Source organism: Trichomycterus rosablanca, chromosome 16, assembly GCF_030014385.1.
Source record: "Trichomycterus rosablanca isolate fTriRos1 chromosome 16, fTriRos1.hap1, whole genome shotgun sequence".
In the NCBI taxonomy this organism is placed as follows: domain Eukaryota; kingdom Metazoa; phylum Chordata; class Actinopteri; order Siluriformes; family Trichomycteridae; genus Trichomycterus; species Trichomycterus rosablanca.
In genome coordinates this window covers 2,008,503-2,032,181 of record NC_086003.1, presented here as the reverse complement: position 1 = coordinate 2,032,181, position 23,679 = coordinate 2,008,503, and the positions used below count along the sequence as shown (strand labels likewise).

Genomic DNA, 23,679 nt, shown 5'->3' with positions numbered 1-23,679 from the left:
ACAAATACAGGATAGTAAGAGCTCATTACTGGGTTTGTAAACCCCCCGACAGATCCAAAGACATGAGCAAACTACTGGATAATGTTTTAAGCTCTTTAAAGCACATGTACAGTGTCTCAAAAAGTTTGCAGCCTAATAATTCAACATAAATTAAATGTGACTTGTAATAACTTAAAATCTGGGATTTGTATCAGTGGTTGCTTTGCAGACACTGGACAGGTAGTCTGAAGGTTGCTGGTTCAAACCTCACTACTGCCAGGTACGCCACTTATGGGTTCCTGAGCAAAGCCCTAAACCCTAAACTGCCTGTATTGTAATAATAATAATAATTTCAATTTATATAGCACCTTTCACAGACCCAAGGCCGCTTTACATAGAAATAATAATAATAATAAAAAAACTAGGAAGAGTAGTAAGAATTAAAGAGGAAAGTTTTTAGATTAGTTTTAAAAGAAGAGAGAGTAGAACAACCACGGAGAGATTTCGGCAAATAATTCCAGAGTTTTGGAGCAGCAGCACTGAAAGATCTGCCACCTACAGAGGACAGCTTAAATCTTTAGACAGCAAGAAGACCAGAGTCAGAGAATCTGATTGTATTCAATCACAAAATGTTTAGTCCAAAGTCACTTTGGATGACAGTGTCTGCTTAATGCTGTAAACGTATCAATGTGACTTAATATTTTTTCGATCAGGTGCTCATGTTTTCAATAGACCAAAATGTCTACAGGACCAATGAGAGCCTTGAACAAAACACAATCACCAGTACAGTTGAAGTGCTGGCCATCAGCTTTACAAATGCATTGTGGAGCAGAGCTCGCTTCACTGTTCCTCCTCTTACAGATGTGCTGGCTCCACCATCGGGTCTACTCAGGTTCAACAAGCAACCTCCCACCCACATGTAATTATATCGTCTGTATCTTACCCTGCTCTCAAACAGCGGTCGCTTATAAAAAGCTTTTAAAGGTGGAGCCGAGTCCAAAACTGCTGCAGTGGCAAAGCTGGTCAAATCTGTGTATTTAATGGAGGAGGAATTTACTGAACTGTTGCTGCAAAGTTGAAAGTATAGAATTTCCTTGATATAACTGATTTATTACAGCTGTGAGCAACTGTTGTGGCCGAAACACATAAATTCAAACATTAGGACTAATTATATTAGACTATATCATCAAAAACATGAGCAGAGTTCAGTAGCTCTAAACAATAATTTTTATACTTCTTTAAAGGCAAAATAGGAAATGGTTATCTTGAACTTCAGTATTATAATCATATGAGGTAAGCATGCTAGTGTTATAATGATCTCAGCCCCTCAGCCTTTGGTGTGTGGTCTGGTTTCCACAGAACACTTGGTTCTGTTTAGAAACCTTTGTACCCTTTTATTCTTGTCCGTGTGAACTGCAAGAACTAGAAAAAAAACCGTTCAGATCTTCTAAGCAAGATGTGTGAACTGTTCATTACAGTGAGGACAGCATCAAAAACTTTAAACAACAATAATGAGTTTATTTGAAGTGATTTCACATTTACAGGGATATGTTAGAGCTGCAGAAACAAATAACAACAATGATTCTTTTTATTATGAGCAAAACACAAGCTCGGCATGTGAGGTCAGTTTCTTTGAGCAAAATCATTGTTAAAGCAAGTCATAGGACAACATGTGCGGATAAAAAGGGGACTAGTTTGGGAATGGTATCAAACGCAGTCTGATACACATCCAACAATCCGTTTTCAGTAGTGAATTTGTTAGTTTTCATAGTTTTAATACGTAGCGGCAAACATTTAACCAAGGAAGATATTATTAATAAAACTAAACTCCATACAAGAACATAAACAGCAGTCAAATTCACTCTTCATACATGATTTCCTTTGAGCTGCCAGACTAAGTAGCAGTAGCAGTTAAAAGGTCACTGGTTCAAGGCCCACCACTGCCAGGTCGCCACTATTGGGCCCTTGAGCAAGGCCCTTAACCCTAAATTGCTTAGACTGTATACTGTCACATTACTGTAAGTCGCTTTGGATTAAAGCATCTCCTAAATGCTGAAACTGTCTCAGCTGCACCTAAACTCAGTTGTGATTATAGCAAAGGTGGGTTTATTGTTTTTTAGTAAAGAAAGACTAATGCAGAATAATTATGCAGACAAAATAACCTGTTTAAAGCATTATAAAGCTGGTAACGTGTAAGCATAGCAATTAGAATATAGAAGCTAGTAACAGATATAGCAAAAAAAATTCACCCCAGTCATGCTTGGTGTTCTTTTACTTTAACTCTGTCTGGTGTTTCCTTACAACAAAACAGCTCTCTGTATGACACTCCATCTATTCGTTATACATCAGATAGTAACGACCACGCTGATGTTACGTCCTATAACAGCACGAATTTTCATCAAACGTTTGTTCCTCACCACTAACGCAAACAGTATAACCATCAGCTGATAAACTAAAGCCTCGTTTGACTTGTAGCATCTACTTTGGTCAGATTCCACAGAAAAATATGACATCAGCAGAATAAACTTGCTAATACCATTAAACCAACAATCATCTTTCTCCTGGTTTGTCCTTTTTTTTAATAATCCAAAACCATGACCAACACATGAGCACCATCTCCTGCCAGGCAACCTGCCACATAGCACAGCCATGGTCCGGTTCTTATAAAGCAGCGCTCCCTTGTTATGCTGCGTTCTTCTTCTTCTGTAGGCGTGTTCTGGTGGGCTCGGTAGGGACTAGTGGCTCCTGGACCACTGTAGCCAGGTATTTCTTGCCCAGAAGCTCCACCTCTAGCTTTTGGCCGACAATGGCCAGGTCTGGTGGTAGGTAGCCGTACGCAAGGCTCTGCTGAATCGTGTAGCTGTACGCTCCGGAGGTCGTGTTCCCAACCACCTAGCGGACAAAACACAACAGCAGTGTGAGATGTGGGAGCAATGAAGTGTACATTTTTCCAGGACTGAGGCTTGGGCAGTTGTAGTCTAGTGGTTCTGGAACTGGACTAGTAATGGAAAGGACATTGGTTCAAGCCCCACCACTGCCAGGTTGTCACTGTTGGGCCCTAAGCAAGGCCCTTAAACCTCAATTGCTTAGACAGTATAAGCAACTGTACTGTAAGTCGCTTTGGATAAAAGCTTCTGCTAAATGCGGAAAATGTAAATGTAAATGTTTGTTATACAACATGATGATTCTGTTAGGCCACAAATTTAACTTTGTAGTATGGACGTGATTGGCTGTCAGGTTGAGGTGGCGGTTAATGGGATTCCTCATTACTGCTGCAATTGCGACCTCTACTGGCCGGTCGAATGGTCCTGCACAGAGATGATGAATAACGGAGAGCAGTGCGTGACTCTCCATACACGGTACTGCTCTCTGTGTGAACTCGTCTCTAGCAGGTGAAAAGAAAGGGTTGGCAATTGGGCACGTGACAGACCTCCTTAGTTAGGCCTGGGGTCGAGGTCTGCAGCGATGGAGCGAAGTTCTAACTGGGTAATCGGATACGATTCACTAAATCACTGGTTTCAAATGGTGATCTCAGTAGCGCTTTGACCATGTCTACGATACTTTTAATGTGGTCATTTACCTTGCCCTTATACCAGATGGTCTCATTGCCCTCAGGATCGATATCATCCGTGTCCACCGTGAGGTACGCTAGTTTCCTCCTGAGTCCCTGTTCCTTGATCTCCTGTAGCGCCTCCTTCCCGATGAAATCTGCAGGCTGACACAGACGCAGCGATGTTAGCATATTGATGCTTTTGGGGCCTTAAAACCCCAGTTTTTACTGTGTTGTGTTTTGATCAAATGCTGTTACCTTGTTGAGTTTGATGAAGTAGTCCAGACCCGCCTCGAGAGGGTTTGTATCACAGTTCATCTACATCAACAAAACAAGGGTTTCAAATTTGGCAAAACCTGACTGGAGTTTGCAATCTAAATTATAGTTCCTATTAATGACTGTTGCTTGAAAATTAAATAATAAGTAATTAAATAATAAAAATAAAGTGTCTTATCTGTTCACCATGTATTAAGAAATTAACTTCATACACGTAATAGTACATTTATTAGGAAGATGCAGATTTGAAGATGCAGATTTATGCTGTGAATCTTCTGTTCTAGCTCTTTCCAAAGATGCTCTTTCAGATTCAGGTTTGGTGACTGGAAAGGTCACTGAATTACCCTAAACTCACTGTCCTGATCATGAAATCAGTTTGAAATGAGTAGTGCTTTGTTGTATGGTATGGTGTGTGTGATACCTCAGCCCCCCAGCCTCGAAAGCCCTTCTCCAGCCTCAGTGAGGCCATGGCATACGTCCCGAAGTTGTCGATGCCCTCCTCTTTGCCAGCTTCCATGATGGCTTGGTAAACTTCTGCCAGCTTTGGCATGTCCACGTACAGCTCCCACCCCAGCTCACCTTTACACACACACACACACACAAAAGTACATCTCTGATACCTTCTCTATGATGAGCTGTGAAAGCCATATGAAGCAAAGAGAATGTTACAGTTTGGTCAAAAGTATTTGGACACCTGACCATGAGCTTGTTGGACATCCCTTTCCAAAACTAAATGCTATTAAAACAGAGTGACCTCTGTGTGATCCCTTCAGCTATAACAACAGCCAATTTTCTCAGAAGGCTTCTCACAAGACTTTGAGGTATGTCTGTGTATGGGAATTTGTGCCCATTCAGTCAACAGAGAATTTGTATGATTGGTCACTGATGTCTGAGCTCTAGAGTGGGGCTGAGGTCAGTGGTCTGTGCAGGCCACTTGAGCTTTTCTTCATTAGTTTATGGAGCTTGCCTAGTCCACAGAGAAGGAAAGGGCCTTCCCTAAACTGTTGCTGCAAACTCAAGAGGTATAAAGTTCCTCTTATCTTGTTAATTTTTTACACCTTTTAGCAATTGTAGTGACTTAAACACATGAATTTAATCATTACAGTGCATGTCCCAATACTTTTGACCATATAGTTTATCTGTTATGTTACTTGATGAGTGCAGAATGGTGTAATTGGTCATTACTGCTCTGACAGAAATCCCCATACCCGTGTATGATATCCGTATGGCTCGGAGGTCGACGCCGCCCAGCTGGATGGATTTACAGTGAAGGAATTTGAACCCACTGTCACTCATGTCCTCGCTGGTCAGTTTCTGCAGGACCGTACGGGAGTTTGGACCGGCCACCCCAAGCACCCCAATACTGTCAGTGACATTAGAGATGTTCACGTCGTAGCCTCCATCAGCTGCCTCTCGCTCAATCCACCTGAAAAACATCGTTCATTCATTAATATCTAATCATGATTAGTTAAGTGTCCTTGACAAGGGACAAATTAATGAGGCATCATTTCTATACTAGATCTTTGGGCTCCTGAGCCATGGACAGTTTTGTTTTTATCAGGTTTTAAACCTGCAATCTCCCAAAAAACAGCAAACACTTTATTGTCTGACTACATATATGTAATCATGGTATATAAAGGAAGCACACAAACAGTACAGATGTATAGTACAGATAAATAATATTTTGCTTCTGGGACTAACCTCCACCACATGTACTGTATCTAAATCTGATCACAAGAGGGCAGTCTAAGCAAATTCAGGAAGCTGAAGCTGAAGGAAGCGCAACACAATGCAATTTCATTTCTGAAGATGCAAAAGTTAATGTTAGTAAAAGAATGTTTACTAAAGTGGGAAAGGGCAGGACCCTGAGCAAACTGTACATGCCAGTGCATACACACCGCTCTGTAACGTCCCAAAACTGAGAGAACTGTACGTGCTACCCCTCTGAAATGATCTCTTCTTGTAAGGGACTAACCTGAGGTCATGGAATTCCGATCCTGAGCCAGTGATGAGCAGGAACTCTCCAGGTGCAAGCTGGGTAATAGTGACCTCAGCGTACACACGCCCTCTCGGGGTCAGCATGTGACTGATGTTGGTCAGGCCGACCTGGTGGATGTAAACAGCACCCAAAACACAAGAACATGAAACATGAACTCAGAAACATGAACCGTTCATACATGTTTAGTAACAGCTTCGTCCTGTTAGGGTCACGGGGGGTCTGAAACATATCCAGTGACACTTTGGGCACGTCGGAAATATCTCAACGCACTAACTTACACCTAGTGGCAGTTAAGAGAAGCCAATCCACCTTTAGCACACATGGGTAAATATTTCAACCTCCTTAGAGACAGGGACTGAAGGTTTGAAGGATTAAACCCAGGACCCTTGGAACCTAGATTTGTACAGCACCCACTCACAATGAGCCATGTCTCCTACTGCCTCTCACCTTTGGTAAAGTGTTGGCGAAAAGCCGGTCCAGCAGTCTGTAAGCGTCCTTTCCCTTGACCATGAATTTACCAAACGGTGAAAGATCAATGACGCCAACTTTCTCCATTACCAGCTTACACTCACGGCCCACCGGTCCAAACCAGTTTGTCCTTCTAAAACTGGGTCTGCAGAAATGATACAAATGGGCGACAACTTAAAGGAAAATTATCGTCCTACTGGGATTTGTTCTATGCAAAAAAATCCACTGCAGATCCAGATGACCACAAAAAGGGAAAAGATCTTAAGGTGTGCTGTACCTGTAACCTACGTCATCTCCCGGTTTATAAAAGTAGTGTGGCTGTTCCCAGCCGGCATGGAAACCCATCGAGCATTTATCCATCAGCAACTCGTAAAGTCCACTCACTCGAGTAGTGGGACGACCAGCAAATCGCTCCTCCTTCGGATAACCAACTTAAAGAGGGAGAGAGAGAAAGATCTCAATGTACAGTGGACGGCAAACGTCTACAGCAGTGTCTAATTCATGTTTTGAAATGGACAATTTCATTTTCCTTGTACTTTTTTTCTAATGCAGTCAAACTAGCCCTATTTATTGGGCAAAGAAGTCAAATAGCATTCTGGAACTTTGCTGGATGTATATTACTGTCATATGTTCAACGCCATTACATAAAATCACTGGAATGCCCCGACTGCCACCGCATACATGTCAGCTTGTGAATTCCTGTGCCAGTTCTGTGATTGTCCAGTGTGTTTCTTACCCACGTTGTTGAAGCCGTAGGACTCTCTGGCTTTAGCACACAGGTACGGAACAGTGGTCCACTTTCCATATCGGTTGGGGTCACATTCAATTAGATCGTATGGTGGCTCACCGCTCATGATCCAGTCACTAAGAAACTTCCCGACCCCACCGGCATGAATGACGCCGTACCTAAAATACACATTTCAATATTCATTTAAATACATTTTCATTTTATTCCCATCAACCAATTCATCCTGGTCAGAGTTGCAGCAGGACGCAAGGCGGTAATACCCGGGACTGGGCACTATTTAACTAAATGACCTGAAGATACCACGGTGTGCGTTTACCCAAAGCCGATGGCAGTCCAGTAGTTGCGGAGTCCCTGGTGTGGCCCCACCATGGGCAGCAGGTCCGGGGTGTACGTGATGGGTCCAGACACGATGTTGATGATGTCAGCTTGTTTGAGTACAGGCACCATCTCCATGGCCATTTCCACGTGCTCCATGATGCGATCCAGATCCGATTCGAACAGCTCCTTACCAAAACCTAAACAACACACACACACCAAACAAATGAGGATGAATTTAACATAAATCAAAATAAAGAGTCCCCAAAGGTGTTGTTGGTTGGTTCGGCATCTACATAGAGACTTCATTGTCTAAGACTAGGGTATGGCAAAGGCCCTGCAAGTGATTGGGATCTGAAATGTGTTACTGCGCTGCGCCCAGTGAGTCATGGGAAGTCAGACCCATCGTCACCCTGACCAGGTAAAACACGGCAATAGTTTCCCACCAGATTGTCCAGTTTCCCACCATATTGAGAAATGGCCGCATGGCACACAGTGGTAACTGAACTTAACTTTCAATACTGCAGTTTCCTGACACTAAATGTGCAGTGGAATGAAGTCCACAATGTTCCACTGGACCACTGATCTTACTGAATATGTCAAGGAACAATACAGTTTTTTACTCCCACATCTGTGTTTTACTCCCTACTGGTCTTCTCATCAAGCCTCTGATTAAATCACATCCCACGAGTTAGTGATTTTTACCTGGAGGGACTCCGTCTCGAACCCACGAGTCCTGCAGCACCATTTTCTCCTCTTTCTCATACGGGCCGAACAGCAGACCGTCCCTCTCCTGCCGCAGGTAGTACGATCCCTCCAGGTCCCGGATCACAGGCAGCTCCTGCTTTAAGGCCTTAACCTCAGGAATCGTCGCCGTCACTACATACTGGTGATGGACGGGGACGGTCGGGTGCTCCATGCCAACCAGCTGGCTCAGTTCACGGGCCCAGAAACCTGTAGGTCGATAAGATTAGGGTTAGTGCTGGAGGAAAGGTTGCCACTGTTGAGCCCTTGAGAAAGGCCCTTAACCCATATTTTTTAGACAGTATACTAGTATTATACAATATTATACAAGTATTCCAGAGCACAAGTGGTAGTATTAAATTCCGTGCTGTCTTAGAGACAATTGCAGTTGTTCTTGACCTGCTGAACTATTCAACACATTCTTGCTTCATTTCAGTTTTTATTTACAAACATTTTCTACTTTTTAAAACAGCTGGAAAAGAAAAGCATTCTTATAAAGCTGCTAGATGAATCTTTAAGTTAAATTACAGTGGTGGTGTAATGTTTTAGTAAACATAAATATAATCTTATTAATATTAATTTGGAGCCAGAGGGTGAGGACGCATTTTTGTTTGTTTGTTTTTTATGGTCTGGATACATATATAGCTGGTTTTATATTATTTTTATTAGTTTATTATTGTTATGATTGTATTATGAATAAATTGTATGTAAACCCAAAACATTTTATGTTATATTGTTAAAAACTACATACTAGCACCTCGCCTGCTTGGGGAGTGTGCTAGGCGAATTAATAGCTATCTATATCTTACCACTCTCGACCTTTATGTTAATCTGTACATAGAGCTGCAGTATTTACCATAGATCCTAACATATAAAAAATGAAAAATAAATAATAAAGTTACATACTGCAGCTTTAATGCAATATTTAATACAGAAACAAGCACTAAAATAATGTCACAAACACGTTCTCTTATCCAGAGAATTATGGAAACTTCTGCAGTGTGTAATAAACTAAACAAGAACGACTTTCTGAGGCAGCAGGACACACGAGGCAATGATTAAACCCACAGCTACCGTACTGAGCTGTTTAAGTGCCAAAGTAACGCCTCTACGTCCCTGACTGAGCATTAACCACGGTTAAGCAACACTCTGGCGTTACCTGACCTGACCTCCTTAGCGGGGGTCGTCGGTGTGTGAACACACAGGAACACACACACATGTGAACACGGTGTTATTAAGCAGACGTCCGACAGGGTAAATATTGTGCACTTTCCTGCTCGCTGATAAACATCATGACTGAAGTAGTTTTCATCAGTCAGTCAGTCATTAGGGGGGCGTGTAGGGGGTGTGTAAACAGGTCAGCAACCTCGTTCCACACTAAATCACATCACGGTCTGAACGACTGCACCAAGAAACTGGACTAAACCGGTTGCAACAACCTGTACAAATAAACTGCCCGCTCCAGGCTCGGGTCCAAAAGATTTCCTACAGCAGTGTGTTCAAAACAAGAAACTCTTCTGCTGAATGTCATTTTACTCCAAAATCAACAGCAAAAAGTTGTTTTATTAATAAAACCTTCTTATGTTTGTAGTTTGTACTGAAGCTACAAATCTGATGTTGATATGAAGTGAGTCACACTTGCTTTACAGAATATCGGCCCTTATTCATCAAAGTGACCTAAAACATCCACAATAATTCACACTTTGTGTCTGATTTATAAAACCTGGTGCAGATTTAACACACACATATTCCAAGTTTACATGTGATTTGCATCGCACTCTCAGTTACAAACTCTCACCCTACGGCCTGTATTTAAACTAAATATTGGTGAGAGTAAAGGGCGAAACATTTAATCTGGTCCGTATCGTAACTGTTCCACATTTCATTGTACCAACTTCACTCTGCAGGAAATGCTGCTGGTTTAGAACAGAGACAGTGTATAACCAGTATCTGATGTATTTTTATCATTAAAACAAGACTAACCTGTGGCATTGACAATACGGTTGGCGCGTATGGTCCCGTGAGGAGTCTGGACGTCCCATCTGCCATCTGAGGTGGGTGTGAGAGCGGTAACAGGAGCAGGGTTGTAAATCTGGGCACCGTACATACGGGCGCCAGCTGCGAGTGCCATCGTGAGCGAGTAGGGATCAATGTGCCCATCGCCAGGGGTATAAAGGCCTGCCAGCACCTAGAAGAGAGACTTAATGTAAATCTATGTAATATATCGTATAGAGACAGAAATCTCCATCATGATAGAGCTTAAGAGTGAGCTTCTATGATTTTAGACGGATTCAGTTCTGAAAATTTCTCCTCCCTTTATTTTCTTACAGCAGCTAACCAAACCAATCAGCTTTGAGATCAATTATGACATCACAATCATTATTTTAAGGCAAATAAAGAACTACTGTTTCCATATGCAAACTTTGTGTACATATAACGTACTATTTTATCTATTTAATTCATCATTTTCACTCACTGTTTCATCACTGTCAGGGTCACGGTGGGTCTGGTGCCACCTGAAAACTGGAGGGCGGAGGCAGGAAATTGATTGAATCTGTGTTTTAGCCAATTTCAAGGGTCTCACCCACCTTATCCATGTTGAGCAAAGGAAAGAGCTCTTGCACTTTCTCTGGTCTGATAAAGAACTGTGGCGTGGGGTGCCAGTGGGTTCGGGTCATCTGATATTTCATCTCATCCACTCTGGCCACAGTCGAAGCGATCCGTACACTCCCCGGCTGATGAAAGCCCACCGCCTGCAGTTGCAACACATATGTCACTAGACTCGCCCTAATCCGAGCCTAAGGATCAGTACTGGACTCGATCCAGGCATATTTCAATAAATCAAAATGTATTTATATACTGCCGTGCTACGTTCATGCCAGTGATCATTCAAGACCATCATTTGTGGAGTAAAGTCTAATGTTTGTTTAGGATTTTAGGTGATATTTTACACTTTGGTTCAATTCTTGACAGGACATCAGTTTGAGTTTAATATCAAACACTGTCACGGCCAATTCTGTATCTCCAATTCACCTCACTTGCACATCTTTGTACTGTGGGGGAAACCGGAGCTCCCGGAGGCAAACCCACGCAGAAAGGGAAACAAACCCAGGATATTTTGGCTGTGAGGCGACAGTGCTACCCACCGAGCCACTGTCCCAGCCCAAGTTCTGTGTTTACGTGTTGGATGCAAGGTGACAAAATGAAGATTGCACTGTGCAGATGTAGGTATAACATTAACAAATAAATATCATATTGGTGTGGACAGATACTTCAAGAAATTTAAAATAGGGGGCAAAAAGACGGACCATGTTACACTAATGCTACATTACTCCTACTGGTATTTATACCATCTCACAGGTACATCCTTAATTATGCTGGACCTAGATGAATTGCAATTAGTTAATTTCATTTACTTCCTAATAATTAAAAATAACAAAAACAATGTGAACGTGGCATTTAAATGCTTGGTTACGATACCTGTCCTGTTTCAGTCTCCAGCTGCTCATAGAGTTTAATGCTGTGGTAGTGAATCTTCTTCAGATTGATACCTGGGTGGTAGTACGTGGTCAGTCCGGCCTACAGAGAGAAACATCATCATCATCACGATCATATTCTTCATCTCCATTATGACAGCCCTGTTAGCAGTGTAACTAGATTGTGTTTATTTATGGAGAGCTGCAGAGATGGCTGTCCTTTCAGCAGGTTCTCTCGTCCCCACACAGGACCTTTGGAGCTCTTTTAGTCAGAGTGACCATTGGGTTCTGTCTCCCTGACCAAGGTCCCAATTCTGAAAGCGTCCACTATTTCATCACTATCTCTGACCAGATGTGTGGCTTGTTTAATGGGCTGCATTCAGGTCACTGAAGTTTTTAAACAAATACATCTACAGATGATGGAGGACAAAATAATGAAACGGCACACAACAATGGTTACAAACAGCTGTCCAGGTGGTTATAAACAGCTGTCCAGGTGGTTACAAACACCAGGTGGTTACAAACAGCTGTATAGGTGGTTATAAACAGTTTGTCCAGGTGGTTATAAACAGCTGACTCTCCACAGCTCTAATATGATAATATAATAAGCTGCTACATGTGTGTGTGTGTTTCTGTTACTGTGATAAACTGTGTTGTATTTTTTTTTTAAATACTCTGTTGGACCTACAGCGTGCCAGGTGGAACCCGCAGTGAGCTCCGACTTCTCCAGAAGCACCACATCCTTCTGACCAGCCTTGGCCAGGTGATAGGCCAGACTGACACCCACACATCCTCCTCCGATGATCAGGGTCTCAGCCGTGTCCTTCAACCTCTTGCCCAGCACTCTCGAGCCTCCATTACTGACAGGAGGAAAGGTAGAAGGAAAAGAAAAATGAAGATGGAGATCATTAATAGAGAACTAGACAAGAAGTTTAAGAAGAAGAAGGTGGTCACAATATTAAACCTAGTACTTAGTATTGATTTAAACTATCTGAACGATTAAAGGTGAAGTCAGCAATTTTGCCATTAGTTAGCGAAGGCTAAAATCCAAATAAACGGCCCGTCTTTTAGTGTTCCCTCCAAACACATGGGGCTCCCGAGTCTAGAACCAGGAGGGCAGCTTCACGTGGTGATTCCAGCTGACCTTTATACGTGGAGACAGATTTTGTGATTGGACGTTCATGAATAATACAAAAGAACTTACACTTCAGAATCTACACTTCCCTTTGTTTTTATTGAGTACATACACCGATCAGTCATAACATTAAAACCACCTCCTTGTTTCTACACTCACTGTCCATTTTATCAGCTCCACTTACCATATAGAAGCACTTTGTAGTTCTACAATTATTGACTGTAGTCCATCTGTTTCTCTGCATGCTTTTTTACCCCGTCATGCTGTTCTTCAATGGTCAGGACTCTTACAGGACCACCACAGAGCAGGTATTATTTAGGTGGTGGATCATTCTCAGCACTGCAGTGACACTGACATGGTGGTGGTGTGTTAGTGGGTGTTGTGCTGGTATGAGTTTTTAAATACCGTGTCCACTCACTGTCCACTCTATTAGACACTCCTACCTAGTCGGTCCACCTTGTAGATGTAAAGTCAGAGACGATCGCTCATCTATTGCTGCTGTTTGAGTCGCTCATCTTCTAGACCTTCATCAGTGGTCACAGGACGCTGCCCACGGGGCGCTGTTGGCTGGATATTTTTGGTTGGTGGACGATTCTCAGTCCAGCAGTGACAGTGAGGTGTTTAAAAACTCCATCAGCACCAGCACAACACACACTAACACACCACCACCATGTCAGTGTCACTGCAGTGCTGAGAATGATTCACCACCCAAATAATACCTGCTCTGTGGTGGTCCTGTGGGGGTCCTGACCATTGATGAACAGCATGAAAGGAGCTAACAAAGCATGCAGAGAAACAGATGGACTACAGTCAGTAATCGTAGAACTACAAAGTGCATCTATATGGTAAGTGTAGCTGATAAAATGGACAGTGTATATCTTATTGAAAGCTGTCAGAAGGTTAGCTGTCCTCAAAAATCATAGATGTACCTTTAATTCACCAGGACCAAACTTTCTGTCGGACAATTCACCTACAGTCGCTTGAATACAATTTAATGTAATAAGAGGATGATCACTGACAGACTTACAGCCACGTCTTCATACACTGTACATGATTTTATTCCATTTTGTTTTTGATTACACACTGTTAGCACATATTTTCTTGACAGCTACCAAACTGTGGAAAGAAAAATCACTGACTGGACCTTTAATGGTTATCCTTAATATTAAATAAATCCTAAATAATCCTATGCACAAAAAATCCTAAAATTTTACAGTTTATGCACAAGCACTGAAGCAAAAATATTCACATCATTGTTATTATCACAACATGTTTCAGGTCAGTAGATGTGCTGGTCCTCTGGTCCTGATTGGCTGGATATTAATGGTTCCATTATTTACAATCCAGTTTTAATCTTAACTGCCTATAAATTGGGATTATATGAACAAATATTGTTGCTTAAAAATCACTGACTGCACCTTTAAAGCGATTTCTCAACGATTTTAAACATGATGTATTTTAATCTTGACACACAGCTGGACCCTGTGCATGAAATACTAAGTTATTTACATAATTCAGTTATAATTTGTGTATTTAACTTCAAGCATGATGGTTTATCTAGTAAACGACACACATCATGCATGATTTTAATATAAATAAACATGATGATGATGATGTTCCTCACCGCTTCTCCTCGGCGCGTCTGTACAGAGTGCAGCTGATAGTCCTGACCGGAGCTCCCTTCAGGTTCCTGCACAGTTTCGCGTCTCTAATAATCTGCGTGTTTACACTTCTTAAAAATCTGTGCATGTTGATGAGATCTGGCAGAGCAAAAACCCAAACTTTCCCTTCACTTCAGCACCAGTTCAGACTCACTCACCCACTTCAGTGCAGGACAGGAGCGGGCAAGAAGAGTCCAACATGCGCTCCTGGTCTAATCCCGCACTGCTCATGCGCACTGTGCACACAGCTCAGCCTGGAGGCAAACTGCACTTTTACCTTCTAACATGTTAATCTTCCACAAACTGATCAACGCCAGAATTAATGCAGCATTATAGTTACTGTGTGCAATTAAAACTTTGATACGATAGGAATTGGCAGTTTAATCATTTTAATAAATTTTGCAACTGTTCTTTAATAGACACTTTTATGACCTAATACACTTCGAGCAATTGCAGGTTAGGAGCCTCGCTCAGGGGCCCAATAGTATCAATATAGTGGCAGTGGGTCTTGAACCGACAACCTTCTTATTACAGTCCAGTTCCTTATCACTGCAAACATACTTCTCTGTCTACAATTCTGACGAGGGTTTGTACTTTTCTTTTGTTAGTACTTATATCAATATAAAATCTGCAGTCAACAATATACGTAAAGCAAATTAGATTATTAATTTGGTGCTGTATAAAAGTTCTAACTCTGTGGCATGGTTCAAGTGGCACGGGTGTCCACAGCCAAGCAAGCTTCACATTACAATGAGTTTAGAAGCACCTTAAAGCTTGGCGTTTTGTTGTTTATTAGGATGACAAAGGAACTCAGGAGCATTATTTTCAGTTCTGTAATGACATTATTTTAACTGTTCACACCACCAATTTAATTAAGCACACTTGATCGAACTTATAAATATAAATGAGCTTCATTTATAAATAAATTAAGTTTAAAACTATTAAAATCCCGAGTTTTGACGTCATCTGTAAAGCACAAATTAGATTTATCATATAGAAAAACCAAGTGCACTTTGGGAATTTGAAAAAAAAAAACAATTCTTTACAAAGCAAATGTAACCCAGTGATGTTGACCAAAATTGTTCTCGTAGTCTGAAGTAAGTACCAGGGTTTTATATTTATATATTATTATTATTATTATTTGTTCCTGCTTACTCTTCTTTTGAATCAACTATTGATCCCCCTCCACCTTCAAATCCCACCTAAAGACTCACTTATTCAAACTAGCCTACAATTAATTCACTTGATTGTTCAGTGTTAATTGTATATGTCTTGTATTGTCTGTGTATTGTTATTTAACTGCTCTGTAAGATGTAAGGTGCCCTTGAGTGCTTTGAAAGGCGCCTATAAATAAAATGCATTATTATTATTATTATTATATAAAGTGCTATATAAAAGAGAATCGTCCCCTTTCTGCAATAGGTAAACTTCATAAAACATTTATAAAACATATTTATTTTATTTATGCAGCAAAAAAATACAACACCTTTATTGCCCTGATTTAAACATAATTGAACCTTGAATTGCACCGGGTTTGCCACTGTTGGGCCCTTGAGTAAGGCCCTTGACCCTCATTTCAGGTCAATTAGATAAATGCTGTAAATAGTTTTACTGCCTCCAGAAGCACAGTAAACAAACGAGGCAGCTAAACTGTGCAGGTTTTTGGAACAGACCGCCATGATGTGTGTTCCTTACTAATGTATGTAAACTATATTGTTATTATCAACATTATTTATAGCAACAGTTAGAAAACAGGTGTGAAGTCCTGCCCAAAACGGCGCACCGTGGGCCTGAAATCGATCTCCTCGCTATGTGTTTTCTCTTCTCGTATCTTCTTACAGATGGAACCAGATCTGGAGCTGCAGCTTCTCTGGAGCAGTTGGTGTGCAGGATCCAGACCGAACAGGTTACTGCAGAACATGGACGACTGCTGGCTGAGGCTTATCATGAAGGCCTTGAAAATGTTCACGCTCAGCGTCTGACCACGATGAGAATTTATACAGAATGACCTTGATTTACTTGTGTTGTGAATATTTGCTATTTTGCATGTGTATTCAGCTGAGTATGTGTGTGCATGTGTGTGTATGTTTTCATTTGTGAGTGTATGTGTGTGTGTGCTTTCTGAGTCCTCAGAAAAATAGGTATTTTTGGTGCACATATCTTTGAGTAAATGATAAAGTATGTGTTTTAAAGTATGCAGAACTCTCTACATATTCTCTATATATAGTTCTATGCCAAAGTTTGACACTTCCAGTCAATTCCAATAAGAATGCAGATTCTTTGCTGAATTTAAATAAATAAAAAATAAAATAGAAAATATTATGTGTGCAATAACTTTTACACCCCACGTTGCTCCTGTAGAGAGTTAACAAAACATGGAATTTGACCAGAAGTGTCCAAACTTTTTCACAACACTCTGAATCTGCAACTGAAGGTGCACAAAACCAGACAAAATCCATCTAAGCTTGTACAGAATTTTGTATCATTGCTTTAATTTAAAGAAACGTTCCTATAATTTGATACACACAGAAAAATCAAAACAAACAAACAAATAAAAAAGCAGCTCCGGTGTGAGCGATCTTTCCCTGCACATTGGACTGCTTAAACAGTGTCACAAGACCCTGTATGATAGCATTAAATGGTTTATCTGTGTTTGTCTGATGTCTGTCAATAATATAAATGACCTGATCAACTCTCTTTCATCAATCAGAGAGTCTTAATCCCATTACAACCATGTGAGCTGATCTAACCATGCATGCACCAAACTGCTGTAAAGATTAATACAAGAAAGTGCATTAACATTTCTTAGCTATTTTTGTTCAGACATTTCAGGTCAAGTTGATAAGATCTCCTGCTTGTCAGCATCATTGTGCAAAAATGATTGATTTTGCAAGTGGCTGCATTGTTACGGACAGGCCATTGTGATCTTTGAACCAGGTTTAATGATTTACTCATCAGTCCAGAGCAAACATGCAGAAAAATAGAAGAAATAAAACACCTTATGCATGCAGCTTTTTATTTACAATTTATTCACAATCACATGGAGAAACACAGTGATTTATTTAGTTGGATTTTTCATGTACTTACAGCAGATTTTAAACTGCAGTTATTTCTATTAAATCATTATATTTCTATTGTTCTATCAAACATGTTGGCGCAGTGAATAGCGCTGTCACTTCACAGCAATAAGGATCTGAGTTTGATTCCCTGGCCTGGGTCCTTTCTGTGTGGCCAACTGGAGCAACTAAAGTGTTTTGCCCTAAACATTATTGAGGTTGATACACTAGTATGAGTGTATTAGGTGTAGCAATGTTGTTGGTATTTTTAAAAGTCCCAGTGTCAGTGCTAGGAGAAGAATAGTGCACCAATTATAACTATTAATTCCTGTGATAGAAAAGTACCCACTAAAAGACCCACAGATAACAGTTTACCTACAAGTGGCAACAGGATATGTGTTCCTAATAAACAGGCTAGGCTTACACTGTAAGTTTGAACAGTATTAAAAAAAACAGTATTTAAAACCCCCAACAAGACTCCTACAGATACCTGTTCCTAATAAAGAGGTCACTAAATGCTTGGTAATAAACATTTAATGCTCATGCATTTAATTTGCTTGGTATGCAGTTGAGGTGCTATAGTCCACCTCTAAATAAACAAGCACCCCGTTCCACGTAATTTTTTAGATAAGCAGCACCGTCATGAGTACAATTATTGCATAACAAACAGGGGGAGCAAGTTTGAGTGATGCCCCCCCCCCCCCCAACCACCCTTCAGTAACACCTCCTCTACCCCTACCTCCAGTTCCTCACATGGATATAAAAAGGTAGGTCGGCATGCAGGATTGATCAGTCCGGCTTCAGGGTCTCACCCATAATCCCGAGCAAGCTTTCAGCACGAACTCATCTCATCTGCAAAAAAAAATGGCACCAATCGGAACAAAGAGTGTAAGAAAGCATTAAAGACATCAAAGACTTAGCATTAATTAATGTGTGTGCAAACGAACGATTGCGCATTTTACGCAATTTGCGCACTTTTACGCACAGTTCTACTTTCCCAGCCTTTAGTGTTTGCTTGCTTTACATGCTGATTTGATGTTGTGTTGGTGTGTTTGCAGGGCATCTTGGAGCGTCTGGACGCTGGTGAGGTTGTGATTGGAGATGGTGGGTTTGTTTTTGCTCTGGAGAAGAGAGGATATGTGAAGGCTGGACCCTGGACTCCTGAAGCCGCGGCTGAGCACCCCGAGGCCGGTATGTGATCCTTTACATAGATTTAACCCGTGTGTTCAGTTCTCACTGACAGTGCTGCCTTGTAGATTTTGTAAAAGTGTGTGTGTGTGTGTGTGTGTGTGTGTGTGTGTGTATGTATGTGTAAGAGAGTCGGCTGTACCAGACAGAAACTAAAAATATACGAACATCTATTGGCTTTATTTATGTATTCTGGCTGTGGGGTCTCAAACTGAAGTGTATAAATCAGGGGTGTTTGGAACACAATTTAAGTCATTTAAGAATCATCTCAGGTTAGAAACAATGTAACCATCAGCTAATCTTACCTGAGAATAGATGTTTGTTTCTCAGTGATAGTATTTATAAGCTTGTAAGTAATTCAGTACTTCTAGTAACTAAATTCTTCTACTCTTTTATGACCCTTAAAGCATTAGGGTTGAACATTATATTTAGTCAACCCTCAAATGAAAAATAAGCACTTTTAATCATTCCTTCAACGATTATTACCTTTAATTGCAGTTAATCCTGGATCTTAATGATGAATGGTTTTAATGGTATTTTCTGCTAAGCAGAAAACAGTATGACTGACTGGTCAGCAGCAGCTGTGACCACATGACCTGATGAGATTCTCATTCATTTTCTGTATCTCCTCTCGTTTCAGTGCGACAGCTGCATAGAGAGTTCCTGAGGGCTGGTGCTAATGTCATGCAGACTTTCACCTTCTACGCCAGCGACGACAAACTCGAGAACAGGGGCAACGCCGTCGGCTTCACTGTAAGATAATTTAAGCAGACTCGAACATAATACAGATCATAAAATTAAAAATCCAAACAAACAAACACTGTACGACATTTTTAGTTTTGTAGCCAACTTGTTATTAAGGTTATTAGAGTTTTACTTCCCATGTTCTGGTAGAACTGTCAGCTTGTAATAGGAGATATTATCCATATCACATAGCAGTGAGCTTTGCACTGATGCTACAAATCTAATCTAGCTAGATATAAGTAAATATTAACTATTAGTGAAGCATCTTTATACCTACAGCTTTACCTCCACATCCCAAAAACACTGTTTAAACTAGTTAATTAGTCTGCATAAAATTTACACATTAAATCTAAAAACTATTTTAGTAATATAATCAGATTCCTTCCTCGGTCTGAGTTTTGAGCTATGCAGTGTGTAATGCCACATTAAGTGAGGAGGACGGTAGAAATTCTGGCTTCAAAAGCATATCAGTGGTCCTTGTGGTGTCATAAACAACATAATCAGGTCTGTTTTGAATCAGAAAGTCTCTTGATGCAGTTTAGACAGTGTGATTTCTTTATGCATTTGCAGTAACTAGGCATAATAGTGATGAAACCAATCAGGGGATGTTATATAACTCTATAAAGAAAGCAGGACTTATTATATCTCAGTATTAACTCGTGGTTCTCGTTCACAGGGCCAGCAGATTAACGAGGCCGCCTGCGACCTGGCCAGAGAGGTGGCCAACGAGGGCGACGCCCTGGTGGCAGGTGGGGTCTCTCAGACCCCCTCATACCTGAGCTGCAAAAGCGAGCCCGAGGTGAAGGCCATCTTCAAGAAGCAGATGGATGTCTTCATTAAGAAGAACGTGGACTTCCTGATCGCTGAGGTGAGACAGCGACGTCCTGACAGTGTTCACAGTTCAGTTTGTATCTAAGTATCATGAAGCATTAGGTGACTGTTGTCGTTTTCATGCTGCAGTACTTCGAGCACGTGGAGGAGGCCGAGTGGGCCGTGCAGGTCCTGAAGGCCACTGGGAAACCAGTTGCTGCCAGCCTGTGCATTGGACCAATGGGAGACATGCACGGAGTCAGCCCCGGAGAGTGTGCCGTCAGACTGGTCAAGGCTGGTACGTTTCTTTTTATTAAAATAGCGGAATATAGTTATACAAACTGGAATATATGACATTTTTTATTTGCTTATAGACTATCAGACAGTTCCTTATTCCACTTACTGGATTTGACAAGCCACATTTGGTGTCTCCAGGTGCCGCCATCGTCGGAGTGAACTGCCACTTCGACCCGATGACGTGCGTCAAGACAGTGGCCATGATGAAGGCTGCAGTGGAGAAGGCCGGACTCAAAGCTCACTACATGGTGCAGCCTCTGGCCTACCACACCCCGGACTGCAGCTGCCAAGGCTTCATTGACCTGCCCGAGTTCCCGTTTGGTACGTACCCATTTCGCCAATTCACTCACTGCTCCGGTCATAAATGACGTTCCTGTGCGGATTGTGAACAATGCAAAATGCTCTAATGGGATTAATGGGATCTTTAATGGGATTATGGTCAGGAGTCAGGAGTTTATTTTATAACGTATCTCCTTACTGACCCTGTTTTTCCATCTTTGTGTCCACCAGCTCTGGAGCCCAGGGTTCTGACCCGCTGGGATATGCAGCAATATGCCAGGGAAGCCTACAATGCCGGGATCCACTTCATTGGAGGCTGCTGTGGGTTTGAGCCCTACCACATCCGCGCTGTGGCCGAGGAGCTGGCTACAGAGCGAGGCTACCTGCCTAAGGCTTCGGAGAAACACGGCCAGTGGGGCAGTGGCCTGGAGATGCACACCAAGCCCTGGGTTCGTGCCAGGTAAGATCAAACCCTTCTGTTTTTAGTAGTGTATGAACTACAAGGATAACTGATACAACTCTTCCATCACTTAATAATACATTATATTTATTAATGTTGAGCCCAGAAATACCCTGGACAGGGTGCCAGTCCTTCTCAAGGCTTCGGTCAGCCCCTTCTCAGCCAATCTTGTCTGTGTAGATGCCCGGCCAGGTTGCTGGCATCACTGAGATTCGCACCCAGATGTCAGCGGTGGTAGACTAGCATAACTAACTGCTGGTCTACCCAGGTGCCCACTATCACCTGGGTCTTTTCATGAATTACTTCTAACTGTTGGCTTGGTCTGATATGCAGTACAATGTTGGAATAAAAACACTGAATAAGAACCTGAACTCTCCACCTCTGTCTTGTTTTAATGTGCTCACTTGCTCGCTCTGTCCTTCAGGGCCCGCCGGGATTACTGGGAGAAGCTGAAGCCCGCATCCGGACGCCCCCTGTGCCCATCCATGTCAACCTCAGACAGCTGGGGAGTCACCAAGGGCCACCCTGACCTGATGCAGCAGAAGGAGGCCACCACCAAGGATCAGCTGCAGCCTCTTTTTGCCAAGTCTGACGCCAAGATCTGAGCATGGAACGAAGGCGCCCACACGCACCCATGGCACCAGGGCGTGGGAGATCCAGGAGACGAGTGAAGGAAAAGTGTTTTTGTCGGCTCGGTTAGCCAGGACCATTTTTTCATGGAAACAAACTGTCAGTGATTTTTATGCTTTAGCTCTGTCATGCATTGGTAGTCAGTTTTGCAGGTTCTCCTCATGTCAAGGGCAGTGTAACTGTAGTACAGTATTTATGCTATCACTGAGGTCTACGCCCACTAAACCTATTTAAGACTGTAGATCTGGTTACCGCTGAGATGAGCTAAGCTGTGTGACCACGTTTCATTTAGGAGTCGTTCAAAATTCCAGGTTTGCTGATCACTCCAGATATCCAGCAGTGTTGTCCATTCAAATGATTGTTTGTCTTTTGTGTCTGAATGCATCAATAAACGTATCAACAAAAGTTTCTGGGGTTTTCACATCTTTTTTCCATTTAGCACTTATTAATTAATTATTTTTAAGTAATGCGGGTGCAAGGCTGAAATACATGCTGGACAGGGTCTCAGTTCATCACAGATTAACCCTTACTATCATAAAACTATCATAAACAAAAGAGACTTAGATCAGAAAAATGATCAGGCTCTTGGTGGGTGTGGTGCCACTTTGATATACTGGGCACAGGACAGAAATTATACCCTAGGTAGGGTGGCAGCCCTCTGCAAGACATCACACACTTATTTAGGTATTTACAAGGCATCACAAATTGATTAGTTAAAGCAGTTAATCCACCTTTCCAATGTTTTTGAGTGGTATAAACCAGATGTGGGCAAGAAGAGAACACGACAATCTAACCAGCGTTTTGTTAGCGTTTTGTGGTAACCAAACTACCAGCTGCACCACTGTGCCACCCTCACACATAATCCTTTTACCCCAGATCAACAAAGACATACTTGGTGTCTAAAAAAAAGCTTATTTACTTTTTTACTGCTACAGTGCTAATGAAAATGTATTGCTGCAGGTAAGGCCTGTGTCTGGTCAGGGATGCGGTGGGTCCAATGCCATAGAGTGCATCCAATGGATGCGAAATTAAAATACAACCTGAAATTACATTGTAAGACCTTGTAAGACTTTGGAACTGTAAAGACCACCGAGAAACAAACAGCAACAACCTTTGACTTGCAGTTAGTTGGCATGCTATCAGCATCTTAACACCCAGTGGAACTGAAAACAGTCACATGAAGGGTTATTTAAGATTTGGAAATCAATTGATTAAAAATACAAATCAAATTAAAACTACAAAGTTTTTTATTTAAATCCAGTAAGAGGTGTTGCATATGGTGATCGACTTGTGATAATGGGTTTGGTCCTCAAGTCAAGTCAAGTCAATTTTATTTGTACAGCGCTTTTTACAATGGACATTGTCTCAAAGCAACATTACAGACTCCAGGACCGACAGATCAAATACCCCTGTTGAACAAGCCTAGGGCGACAGTGGCAAATAAAAACTCCCCAGGTACCCGTCACATCTAGCAGGAGCAGCGTTGTTGGCACAGCAGTCTCGACAACCTTGGGTGGATAAACAGGTTTTCGTCAGAACCACCTCAGGGTAAAACAACAGAAGATGTAGTTACAATGTGAAATTGTTTAGAGTAAAATATAATTCTGAAGAGAGTAGCTTTAGACTCCGGCACCCCTAATTATTACAGCATAACTAAAAGGGAGAGCGAGCAGGTAACACAGTCATGAAGACTTTCCTCAACATTCGTCACTGTCTTAAGGAGTTTTCTTCTTCATTATGGTCTGGAACGTGGTGGGTACAGCAGAAATACACAGTGGACGTTGGTCAAAGCCAGGCCAACGCACAGTCTCACCTAGGGGTCATTTAAAGTCGCCAATCCACCTTCTGTATGGTTTAGGAAACT

General features: G+C 41.7%; 2 protein-coding genes across 2 annotated transcripts; one reads left to right on the top strand and one right to left on the bottom strand.

Moving 5' to 3' along the window:
- Positions 1-1,473: 1,473 nt before the first annotated feature.
- On the bottom strand, positions 1,474-14,548 carry dmgdh (dimethylglycine dehydrogenase). Its single transcript, XM_063011541.1, has 16 exons — positions 14,315-14,548; positions 12,244-12,415; positions 11,560-11,658; positions 10,668-10,832; positions 10,063-10,267; positions 8,041-8,289; positions 7,337-7,535; positions 7,009-7,178; positions 6,550-6,703; positions 6,252-6,417; positions 5,781-5,911; positions 5,014-5,231; positions 4,227-4,384; positions 3,788-3,847; positions 3,560-3,694; positions 1,474-2,871 (listed from the first exon to the last, which is right to left on the bottom strand). Exons 1-16 carry the CDS (start codon positions 14,437-14,439, stop codon positions 2,662-2,664), a joined length of 2,616 nt encoding a protein of 871 aa, XP_062867611.1. The 5' UTR covers positions 14,440-14,548; the 3' UTR covers positions 1,474-2,661.
- A 3,639-nt stretch (positions 14,549-18,187) lies between these two features.
- Positions 18,188-22,220, top strand: bhmt (betaine-homocysteine methyltransferase). The gene is made up of 8 exons (XM_063011523.1): positions 18,188-18,295; positions 18,466-18,598; positions 19,236-19,348; positions 20,016-20,207; positions 20,300-20,447; positions 20,585-20,767; positions 20,957-21,185; positions 21,610-22,220. Exons 1-8 carry the CDS (start codon positions 18,272-18,274, stop codon positions 21,788-21,790), a joined length of 1,203 nt encoding a protein of 400 aa, XP_062867593.1. The 5' UTR covers positions 18,188-18,271; the 3' UTR covers positions 21,791-22,220.
- The last annotated feature ends 1,459 nt before the right edge of the window (positions 22,221-23,679 follow it).